The 12,597-nt window shown below is 52.7% G+C and overlaps 1 protein-coding gene across 1 annotated transcript in view; it reads right to left on the bottom strand.

Annotated features, from left to right (window-relative positions):
- Positions 1 to 12,597, bottom strand: part of DHRSX (dehydrogenase/reductase X-linked) — a 171,001-nt gene that overhangs the window by 119,714 nt on the left and 38,690 nt on the right. The window contains exon 3 of the mRNA XM_043895364.1: positions 7,417 to 7,485. Coding sequence (XP_043751299.1) covers positions 7,417 to 7,485 — 69 coding nt within the window. The remainder of the gene's footprint in view (positions 1 to 7,416; positions 7,486 to 12,597) is intronic.

Here is a 12,597-nt window from a genome sequence, read left to right as displayed (position 1 = left end):
CTCATCACTGTCACCGTCTACATCACCTCCACCATCACCGCCATCACTGTGCTCATCATCAGCGATCCCACCATCATCACTGTCACCGTCTACATCAGCTCCATCGTCACCGCCAGCACAGTGCTCATCATCAACGATCCCACCCTCATCACGGTCACCGTCTACATCACCTCCACCGTCACCGCCAGCACTGTGCTCATCATCAGCGATCCCACCCTCATCACTGTCACCGTCTACATCACCTCCACCGTCACCGCCATCACTGTGGTCATCATCGGCGATCCCACCCTCATCACGGTCACCGTCTACATCACCTCCACCATCACCGCCATCACTGTGCTCATCATCAGCGATCCCACCCTCATCACTGTCACCGTCTACATCACCTCCACCATCACCGCCATCACTGTGCTCATCATCAGCGATCCCACCCTCATCACTGTCACCGTCTACATCACCTCCACCATCACCGCCATCACTGTGCTCATCATCAACGATCCCACCATCATCACTGTCACCGTCTACATCACCTCCACCGTCACCGCCATCACTGTGCTCATCATCAGCGATCCCACCCTCATCACTGTCACTGTCTACATCACCTCCACCATCACCGCCACCACTGTGCTCATCATCAACGATCCCACCATCATCACGGTTACCGTCTACATCACCTCCACCATCACCGCCAGCACTGTGCTCATCATCAGCGATCCCACCCTCATCACGGTCACCGTCTACATCACCTCCACCATCACCGCCAGCACAGTGCTCATCATCGGCGATCCCACCCTCATCACTGTCACTGTCTACATCACCTCCACCATCACCGCCATCACTGTGCTCATCATCAACGATCCCACCCTCATCACTGTCACCGGCTACATCACCTCCACCGTCACCGCCATCACTGTGCTCATCATCAGCGATCCCACCCTCATCACTGTCACCGTCTACATCACCTCCACCATCACCGCCATCACTGTGCTCATCATCAGCGATCCCACCATCATCACTGTCACCGTCTACATCAGCTCCATCGTCACCGCCAGCACAGTGCTCATCATCAACGATCCCACCCTCATTACTGTCACCGTCTACATCACCTCCACCGTCACCGCCACCACTGTGCTCATCATCAGCGATCCCACCGTCATCACGGTCACCGTCTACATCACCTCCACCGTCGCCGCCACCAGTGTGCTCATCATCAGCGATCCCACCGTCATCACTGTCACCGTCTACATCACCTCCACCGTCACCGCCACCACTGTGCTCATCATCAGCGATCCCACCCTCATCACGGTCACCGTCTACGTCACCTCCACCGTCACCGCCATCACTGTGCTCATCATCAGCGATCCCACCCTCATCACTGTCACCGTCTACATAACCTCCACCATCACCGCCACCACTGTGCTCATCATCAACGATCCCACCCTCATCACGGTCACCGTCTACATCACCTCCACCATCACCGCCATCACTGTGCTCATCATCAACGATCCCACCCTCATCACTGTCACCGTCTACATCGCCTCCACCGTCACCGCTATCACTGTGCTCATCATCAACGATCCCACCCTCAGCACGGTCACCGTCTACATCACCTCCACCGTCACCGCCATCACTGTGCTCATCATCAGCGATCCCACCCTCATCACGGTCACCGTCTACATCACCTCCATCATCACCACCACCACCATCATCACCATCACCTCGATCATTATCAACACGGCCACAATCCTCATGTTCACCACTGACCTCATCCACCTTCACCTCATCTGCCTTCCCGTCCATCACCATCACCACCATCACCACCATCACAGTATCACGGCGGCTGGCATCCATTCTGGTCCCGCAAAGGACACGATGCTCTCCACCACCATGTCCTTCCGGCTGGCACTTCTGATGCATCCACAAGGCGCCGGGGACCGTGTGGAGGACTATGGAGGAGGTGACATAGCTAAGCCACAGTAGGATGTGTGAGGTCGTTGAGTGGGGAGAAGGGGCGGGAGGAAGGAGAAGGCATGTGAGTTCAGGACGGCTCCTGCAGGGTCTGCTGTGGATGTCGAGAAGTCTAGAGGGAGCAGGTCAGGAGAAGGAGGAGAGACACCCCCGCTCCCTGAAACATGCACAAGTCTAGAGCTAGGAGGAGGAGGGGACTCCACCTACAGGGCTTTCGGCACATAAGGCAACAGCGTGGGCAGGCCAGAAAGTGGTAGACCAGCAGGACGATGGGTCACGGACCAGGGGGTAAATAGGAAGAATAGTGGCATGCACGTTTGCTTGGTCACTCAGTCCTGTCCGATTCTGTGGGACCCCATGGACTGCAGCCTGCCAGGCTCCTCTGTCCAGAGGATTTCCCAGGCAAGAACACCAGACTGGGTTTATCATTTCCTGCTCCAGGGGATCTCCCCGACCCAGGGATGCAACCCCCGTCTCCTGTATTGGCGAGCCAGTTCTTTACCAACGGCACTGCCTGGGAATCCATCACACTACTCTATATAAAACAAACAACAATGACCTACTGTAGGCACAGAGAAAATACGCTCCAGATTCTCTAAGAACCAACAGGGGAAAAGAATCTGAAAAGAAATAACATGTATACGTGTAACTGGATCGCTGCACGATATACCTGAAACTAACAAGATATACTCTAATTTTAAAAATTTAAAAGAAAAAAGAATGATATGAGGAGAGGTGTGAAATTGGCCGGGAAGACCCTCTTGATGCTGAAAAGCATAGAACGTTGACACAAAGGAAGGGATGCCCACCTCCTCTGAAAACCAAAGGACAGGACACTTCCCTTGTGGTCCAGGGGCTAAGACTCTGACCTCCCAATGCAGGGGACCTGGGTTCCATCCCTGGTCAAGGAAACTAGGTCCCACATTCTGCAGGTGAAGATCCCAAGAGCCTCAATTAAGACCCAGAGCAGCCAAATAAGTATTAAAAGACACACACCCATATCCAGTTGCAGAATTTTCCATCATTCCCAAGTGGGACTCTGTCCCCATGAAACACTGACTCCCTGCGCCCTCGTGCAATCCCTGGAACGCACCCTCCTATTTCTGTCTCTATAAATCTGACTCTTGTATCCAGTGTGTGCATGCTCAGTCATGTCCAAGTCTTTGCAACCCCGTGGACTGTAGCCCGCCAGGCTCCTCTGTCCATGGGATTCTCCAGGCAAGAATCCTGGAGTGGGTTGCCATGCCCTCCTCCAGGGGATCTTCTCCACCCAGGGATCAAACCCACATCTCTTTTACCACGAGAGCTGCCACGCTCCTCTAGGGGCGTCCTAGAAATGGAAATCCAACAGAATTTGTCCTCTGTGTCTGGCTTATTTCACTCGTCATCATGACCTCGAGCTTCACCCACGTAGAAGCAGCTGCCAGAATTCCCTTCCTCATGATGGCTGATTCCCTTGTATGCACATTTCATTTACTGTCTCATCCACGGATGATATTTTGTGAAGGGATCGCCTCCCCACCCACCATGTAACCCATAACGGCGTCTCTCTGAATTTAGCACTGTTAGTAGCTCAGCTCTTGGCGACCCCATGGACTGTAGCCCACTAGGCTACAACAGAATCCGTGGGATTCTCCAGGTAAGAATACTGAAGTGGGTTGCCATTTCCTTCTCTGGAACTTAGGATCCACTCAAATGTATCAGCCTCCCGCCCACACCCAGAATGGGCTGAACACCAAAAAATTGATGGTTTTGAACTATGGTGCTGGAGAAGACTCTGTCTGCAAGGAGATCCAACCAGTCCATCCTATAGGAAATCAGTCCTGAATATTCTTTGGAAGGACTGATGCTGAAGCTGAAACTCCAATCCTTTGGCCACCTGATGCGAAGAGCTGACTCATCAGAAAAGACCCTGATGCTGGGAAAGAGTGAAGGCAGGAGGGGAAGGGGACGACAGAGGATGAGATGGTTGGATGGCATCACCGACTTGATGGACGTGAGTTTGAGCAAGCTCCGGGAGATGGTGATGGACAGGGAGGCCTGGCGTGCTACAGTCCATGGGGGTCGCAAAGAGTCAGACACAACTGAGCGACTGAAGAGCCCCTGAAGGAATCTTAACATAATCTCGAGTGCCATTTTACAAGCAGGTGATCGTGGAATTTGGTCTGAATGGGGGAAGTCATTCTGTAGGGAAGGTTCCAAGAACAAGTCCACCCTGGAAAACCCACGTGCAGAAGCCATCATTTAGACATTGCTTGCCATTGCAGGCCGCCACATGGACTTCTTCGGAAGGTCTCCAACGTGGATGCCTGAAAAGGCACATCAATCAAGCCCTGGAAATGAGAACGCTCCGAGGACACGTCGGGGCAGGAGCCTGGCAGGCACACGCCCACGCCTAGGACGAGGGTCAGGCAGACGGCCAAGTCCTAAAAAGCCCTAAAAAGCCCACGCCCTGCCGCTCCATCCACACCCCGCCCCGCCCACGCCCGAGCTTATCCGCAGGCACAGGGCGGAGGAGTGGATTGCCAGCGTGAGGCTGGAACAAAGGAAGAGCAGAATGCCCTCCCGAGTGTAGCCCGGCGAGTCCTAGAAGGCGGATTCCAGGCGAGGAGGGGGCGGTTCAGGACACACACGGGTGGGCGGCCCATTGCCCAGACAGGGAGACCACTCCCCCGGGAGCTCCAAGACGGAGGCGTGGCCACGCCTGCCTCTGAGCACGTGGCATCCTTGCCGGACCCCTTGCGGCTGGCCGGCCAGCTTCACCCAGCGGGCGAACCATCACCCAGAAGAATCGCTCCATGTCGAAGCACACAGCCGAGGAGAACCGGAGGCGGTCCCCTCGGAACCGGATTCCTGCAGACCTTTTTCGGAGACCTGCAGTCAATCCCTCTGGACTCCTCCTCCTGCCTTCCAGAAGCTGTCTTTGGGCTTCTCTGCTGGCGCTGCTGTCTGGTCACTCGTCCGACTCCTGGCAACCCCCTGGACTGTAGCCCGCCGGGCTCCTCTGTCCATGGGACGCTCCAAGGCCAGAATACTGGAGTGGGTGGCCATTTCCCTCCTCCAGGGGATCTTCCCGACCCAGGGATCGAACCCGCGTCTCCGGCATTGCAGGCAGATTCTTTATCATTAGCACCACCTGGAAAGCCCACACACCACTATATAGAGAATAAACAGCAAGGATCTACTACATAGCACTGGAAATTCTACTGAATATTCTCTCAGAAACCAACATGGGGCAACAACCTGAAAAGAAATACGTGTATATGTGTAACTGAGTCGCTGGGTTGTATCGCTGAAACGAACATGATGCACTTTCACCCTAAAACATTTTTAAAAAAGAATATGAGGAAAGGTGTGCAATTGACCAGGAAGAGCCTCTTGATGGTGAAAGGTGTACATCGGTGATGCAAAGCAAGGGACGCCTACCTCCTTTAAAAAGCAAAGTGCAGGGCAGTTCTCAGCAGCTAAGAATCCGATCTCCCCAAGCTGGGGGCCTGGGTTCCATCCCTGGTCAGGGAACTAGAATCCCACACGCTGCAAGGAAACCTCCCGCACGCTTCAGCGAGGATCCCAGAGTCCCTCTGCCCCAGCTAAGATCCGGCAGGGACAAACCATAAATATTAAAAAGCAAAGCAAAGCAAATCACAGAAGCACGTTTTCTGGGATTCACGACCAGGGAGTTCCCTCGGGGCTTGTGTGAGTCACCAGCGAAATGTGCAAGAACCAAGCTGACCTTCCCCGCCTTCCTCTGAAGACTACGTCACTCAGCTATTTCCATCCGACGTCACTCAGCTATTTCCATCCGAGTCCCTCTGAGTACTAGCAAACCATTTTGCTGTTTGTTTTCTAGCACTAGGGGTTTTATTGGTATTTTAAGTGTGGCTCTTTTTTTTTTTTTCTTGTTGGTAAATTAGCACGACTGTTTGCTCCAAATGAGAGAGCTTTTATCCGCATGTAATTACTCAAAACCAGTATCTGTTCCCAATTGGGTTCATTGGAACATTGTTAAGTCATTTTCCTGTTTGTTTTGTGGAGTTGGGTTTCTTCCATTGGTATTGTGGGGTGGTGCAGAGTATTTCTGTGTGTTTTTTTGGTAAATTAGCATGACTATTTGGTCCAAATAAGAGAGGTTTTATTAGCATGTAATCACTAAAGAGCAATATCCATTTAGGCTTCCCTCATAGCTCAGTTGGTAAAGAATCTGCCTGCAACGCAGGAGACCCCAGTTCGATTCCTGGGTCAGGAAGATCCCCTGGAGAAGGGATAGGCTACCCACTCCAGTATTGCTGGGCTTCCACGGTGGCTCAGCTGGTAGAGAATCCGCCTGCAATGTGGGAGACCTGGGTTCGATCCCTGGGTTGGGAAGATGCCCTGGAGAAGGGATAGGCTACCCACTCCTGTATTGTTGGGCTTCCACGGTGGCTCAGCTGGTAAAAGAATCCATTTGCAATGTGGGAGACCTGGGTTCGATCCCTGGGTTGGGAAGATCCCCTGGAGAAGGGAGAGACTACCCACTCCAGTATTCTGGTCTGGAGAATTTCATGTAGACCGCGGGGTTGCAAAGAGTTGGACACGACTGAGTGACTTTCACTTTCACTTTCCATATCGATTTCCATTTTGCTGCTTGTTTATGCTGTGTTGGGGGTTTATTGGTATTTTGGGGTGGCGTGGGGTTTTTTTTTTTTTCCTTTTTTTCTGGTAAGTTGTGATTGTGCAGTCGCTCAGTCGTGTCCGACTCTCTGTGACCCCGTGGACTGCAGCACGCCAGACCTCCCTGTCCATCACCAACTCCCAGAGCTTGCTCAAACTCATGTCCATCGAGTCGGTGACGCCATCCAGCCGTCTCATCCTCTGTCGTCCCCTTCTCCTCCTGCCCCCAATCCCTCCCAGCATCAGGGTCTTTTCAGATGCGGGGAGCACAGATTCAGCCCCTCATGCGGGATGACCCCACGGGCCGTGGGGGACAGCTAAGCCCATGCACCACGGGAACAAGAGAAGGCACCGCAGGGAGAAGCCGGAACACCGCAACGAGAGAGGAACCCCACGCCCGCCGCAACTGCAGAGAAAGCCGGAGCGGCAGCAAAGACCCAGCGCGGCCAAAAAGCATGAATAGATAAATAAAACTATTTATAAAAAAAACCAACAAACAAGAAGCGGAAGGAGGCGGATGTACCTGCTGGTAGGTACATCCGAAGATTCCTGAGCGGACACGGGCCTCGGAGGACCCTGGGGGTAGACAAGGAATGAAAACGCGGCCCGATTTCACCAGTAACACTCTCCCTCACGGGTACCTTTGCACCGGCCAAGGAGGACCAAAGACCCTCAAAGAAAAGCTCCAGAGCAGAGACACGGCCCCGCTCCCCAAAGCCGCTTCCATCAGCCCCACCGGGAACCCGGACACAGAGCAAACCCGAAGCGCCATCTGTCTGGGGGAGACCGGTCAGGTACCTTGGTCGTTGAGCGTGTCCTCTTTTATCCTCCTCACGACCTCCTGGGCTTTGCTGTCGCTATTTCCGGCTAGAAGGGAAAGAAAGACACGCGACTCAGAGGAAGCACACCGCTCCACTGGAAACCACGTTTTCTCGAGCCGGTGAACCCCGAAGCCTGCCAAGTGTCCGCTTCCGTCTCTGCTGTTGGGACTGGGCCAACAGCTCAGCGCCACTGTGGCTGATTCAGCGTATCCGCTGAAGATAACACTTTCTTCAGGCTGCATCGGCCTAAAGCGTGCTTGTCTGGGGGGGGCTTCCCTGGTGGTTCCAAGAATCTGCCTGCAGTGCAGGAGCTAAGATGCCCTGGAGAAGGGAATGGCAACCCACTCCAGTATCCTTGCCTGGAGAATCCCATGGAGAGGGGTCGGGCAGGCAACAGTCCAGGGGGTCGCAGAGAGTCGGACACGACTGAGTGACTGAACGCCCGCACACACACACACACGCACGCACGTATGCAATTCTGGGGCATCTTACTTTTCAGTGATTGCACACACAGGTGTCAGCTTATGGCATGAACACCACGGAGATGCCAAGAACAGTGTGGGCCTGAAAGTGTCGATGGAAATGTCCCGCTGGACACAGAACTTTCAAAGCCCATTGGTCCAGTGAACTCCCCCCTCCTCACTCACGGGAGGCTGGAGCTGTCAAAAGCACCATGAGGGAACGCGTGCAGTCCCGTGGTTAGGACTCCATCCGCTCACTGCCTGGATGCAATCCCTGGTGGGGGGAACCTAAGACCCCGCAAGCCACGGCAGGGCCAAACAGAAAAATAAACAAAACAGAACAAAAGAAAGGGTCAGTCGCTCAGTCGTGTCCGACTCTCTGTGACCCCATGGACTGTAGCCCCGCCAGGCTCCTCTGTCCGTGGGATTCTCCAGGCAAGGATACTGGAGTGGGTCGCCATGCCCTCCTCCAGGGGATCTTCCTGACCCAGGGATTGAACTGAGGTCTCCTGCGTTGTCAGGCAGATTCTTTACCGCCTAAGCAACAGGGAAGCCCCCTCTAGGGCAGGGGTCCCCATCATCTTGACAGCAGGGAGCAGGTTTGTGGAGAAGAGAAGGGGATGGTTTCAGGCTGATTCAAGCTCAGCACCTTTCTTGTGTATTCCGTCTCGTTATTAGCCCATCGGCTCCACCAATGATTGTCAGGGGTTAGATCTCAGAGGCTGGGGACCCCTTCTCTAGGGTCCAAGTGTTTTCAGGGCTCCATGAAAATATCCTGCCTCTCTCGGCTGTTTCCGCACGCTGATTACATAGACGTGGGCTCCTTCGGGGTCTCTGGCGGTATTCCCTACCATCTTGCTCTATATTACGTGTTCTGTGTTACTGACAAGCGCCCTGAATGAATCCAGGCTACGCCCTCTGCAAAACAAAACAAGTGTTTAAGGCAAGGAGTCCCACAGACACGTAAGACAGAAGCGGTGACTGTTGTAATTCAGTCCTCGGAGTGTCCGACTCTGTGACCCCGTGGACCGTAGCACGCACGCCAGGTTTCCCTGTCCTTCACCCTCTCCCGGAGTTTCTGCAAATTCTCGTCCCTTGGGTCGGTGATGCCATCCGACCATCTCATCCTCGGTCACCCGCTTCTCTTCCTGCCCTCAATCTCTCCCAGCATCAGGGTGGTGAACCCAGGGAGAACAGACACGCTTCTGGCTCCAGCTGGAGACGGAGAAGCGAAAAGTGGCAAAGGACATCTTCGGGGGAGGGATTTAGAAACCGCCGCCGCCTTGGAGAAGTTCAAAGCAGCAGACATCAAGAAGATGCAGCTGCAAAAGTCATTTGCAACTCAGGCGCCTGAAAGAAGTAATTGTTATGTGGTTATGACTGGTTTGCTCAGAGATTTTTCCTGCAAGCGGGGGCCAGGGGCACGGGGGGAAAGAACGCATGTCTTCCATCTCTAAATGCTGGAGGCATCAAAGACCACCACCTCCGAGAAAGAGAACTCAGGGCTGAGTGGGGGACATGGGCGTGTATGAGCTTGTTTCTGAAATGGGTGCAATTTTTTTAAAACTGTATTTATTTTAAATGAAACAAAGATGAATATTTTTAACGATAAGAGGGACAACACACGAAGAAGACAGACATCGTAAACCATTAGACACCTTAACAGCAAAGAAACGAACATGCATGCAGCGAAAATCAGAAGGAGTAGAAGGGAAAAGAAAAAAAATAAATAACCATAGTGAGTGAGACATGTTAATTAAATGCCATCTGCGGCCAGGCTGCCTGGCAGGGTCAGGCCACGCGGGCATCGAGGGCTGGCGTAGCTGAGGCTTCAGGGAAGGGAGAAAGAAGCCCGAAGGATGGGGGAAGGGATAGTCAGGGAGTCTGGGATGGACATGGACACACTGCTGTATTTACCATGGAGAACCAGCAAGGACCTGCTGGCCAGCACAGGGAACTCTGCTCAATACTCTGTAATAACCTTATGGTCACCAGGGGGAAGGATGGGGGAAGGGATAGTCAGGGAGTCTGGGATGGACATGGACACACTGCTGGATTTAACATGGAGAACCAGCAAGGACCTGCTGGACAGCACAGGGAACTCTGCTCAATACTCTGTAATAACCTTATGGTCACCAGGGGGAAGGGTGGGGGAAGGGATAGTCAGGGAGTCTGGGATGGACATGGACACACGGCTGTATTTACCATGGAGAACCAGCAAGGACGCGCTGGACAGCACAGGGAAGTGTGCTCAATACTCTGTAATAACTTTATGGTCACCAGGGGGAAGGATGGGGGAAGGGACAGTCAGGGAGTCTGGGATGGACATGGACACACGGCTGTATTTAACATGGAGAACCAGCAAGGACGCGCTGGACAGCACAGGGAAGTGTGCTCAATACTCTGTAATAACCTTATGGTCACCAGGGGGAAGGATGGGGGAAGGGACAGTCAGGGAGTCTGGGATGGACATGGACACACTGCTGTGTTTACCATGGAGAACCAGCAAGGACCTGCTGGACAGCCCGGGGAACTCTGCTCATATGTAGACAGACACGATTATATTTAAAACAGATACACAGGCAAGGACCTACTGCATCGCACAGGAAACTAAATGCAATATCTTGTAATAACCTATACTGGGGAAAAGAATTTGACAGAAGAATATATAAATGCACAAATATAACTCTAGGACTCTGCAGTACACCAGAATTTAAGACAACGTTGTATACCAACTATGTGTGTCTATTAGGTCGCTTCAGCCGTGTCCGACTCTTTGCGACCCCATGGACTGTAGCCCGCCAGACTCCTCTGTCCTTGGGATTCTCCAGGCAAGAGTCCTGGAGTGGGTTTCCATTCCCTTCTCCAGGGGATCTTCCCCACGCAGGGGTTGAACGCGGGTCTCCTGCATTGCAGGCGGATTCTCTACCGTCTGAGCCCCCAGGGAAGACCGTGCCTGACCTTAGGCTGTTGCTAATGTTGTGTCTCCACCTACTGAGGACCTACGAGCATATCCGGAAAGACTCCATTGAAGGAAGCAAGGCGCAGACTCAGTGGATCGGCCTTGCCCTCCACCTCTGTCTGGGGGCGGTTGAGTTTTATACAAGCCACACAGCAAGAGTTCAAGGGCAGCGAGTCAGGCGAGAAGGGCAAACTCCGAAATGCAGATCCGCTCCGTGAAGGAGGAACCCTGCTCACCAGATTGTAAAGGTCTGCAGGAAGGAACAAAAGTACCCTTTGTTAGGAAAAAAAAAAAGATACTGACCCCAAATTAGGGCCAGTGAACAATGGACATGAAGCTAAACCTGGTTCATCTCCTGCTGTAAAAAAAAAAAAAATAAGTTTCATTGGAGCACAAGCCCTGCTCATTGCTAGTTAACTGGAAAGGAAATCAGTCCTGAATACTCATTGAAAGGACGGATGCTGAGGCTGAAACGCCAATACTTTCACCACCTGATGCGGAGACCTGACTCCTCGGAAAAGACCCTGAGGCTGGGAAAGATTGAAGGCGGGAGGAGAAGGGGACGACAGAGGATGAGATGGCTGGATGGCACCACCGACTCAGTGGACATGGGTTTGAGCAAAGTCTGGGAGGTGGTGAAGGACAGGGAAATTTGGTTTGCTGCATTCCGTGGGATTGCAATGAGTCGGACACGACTGAGCGACTGAACAACATTTGAAAGAGGTAAAACCAGACCTATAGTACAATTTTTCTCAAAACGGACACCATAAAAGGGATTAATTAAATGCAAAGGGTGTCCGGAAAAATATTATATTTTGTTTTGTTTTTTTTTCAAAGCTCATCTCCCTGTATCTTTTTTTCCCCAGCTGACTTAAACAGCTGCAATATTCACCAATGTAAACTGGGTTGACTTGAAGGCTCTTCACTTTCCTAGGAGAAGAAAAGTCCCTTCATTTCCAAAGCCGATGTAGGGACCAAAATAGGCCATTAGAAAGCTTCAAAAAGACAAAGGGGAAATTGAGAGCATCCTCTGCATGCAGCTACAGAAGATGCTTGAAATCAGCTAGGAGCTGATTCCGTGACATCCCAAAGGCACATACTGAAGTCCCTGACCCCTAGGACCAGAGTATGGGCTGTATTAGGAGATGAGAGTCTTTGAAGAGGGGATGAAGCTGAAACAAGGTCAGTAGGCTGGATCCTGATCCCATAGGACCGGGGTCCTCATAGGAAGGGGTCAGGACACGGACATACACAGAGGGACGGCCACGTGAGGACTCGGGGAGCAGACGGCCGTCCACACGCCCGGCAGGGAGGCCTCGGGAGGAGCCAGCCCTGCCCACACCTGGGCCTCAGACTCCAGCCTCCAGGACAGCAGGAGGATCACCGTGAGCTATTTCATCCAGCCGGTCTGTGCTGTTATTTGTTATGACAGGTCCGGGAGGCTAACCCACACTTATTGTCATTGATTGCAGTGAGTCACACAGGTGAAAAAAAAAAAAAAAAACATGATCCCCATTAAAGGAGAAGCTAGACTCCTATCCAAAAAAATAAAGAGCATCACAATTTCCTGTCTGTTTCAGGTTTTCAGTGTTGCCCGTTAACGCCTTCTGCACTGGCTGGCTCTGTTGCTGAGTCGCTAAGTCATGTCTGACTCTCTGCGACCCCCGTGGACCGTAGCCCGCCAGGCTCCTGTGTCCATGGGATTTCCCAAGCAACAATACAGGAGTGGGTTGCA

The sequence above is a fragment of the Cervus elaphus genome, chromosome X (assembly GCF_910594005.1).
Source record: "Cervus elaphus chromosome X, mCerEla1.1, whole genome shotgun sequence".
Lineage (NCBI taxonomy): Eukaryota > Metazoa > Chordata > Mammalia > Artiodactyla > Cervidae > Cervus > Cervus elaphus.
Note: the sequence above shows the minus strand (reverse complement) of the source record. Positions and strands in the feature narration are given on the sequence as shown.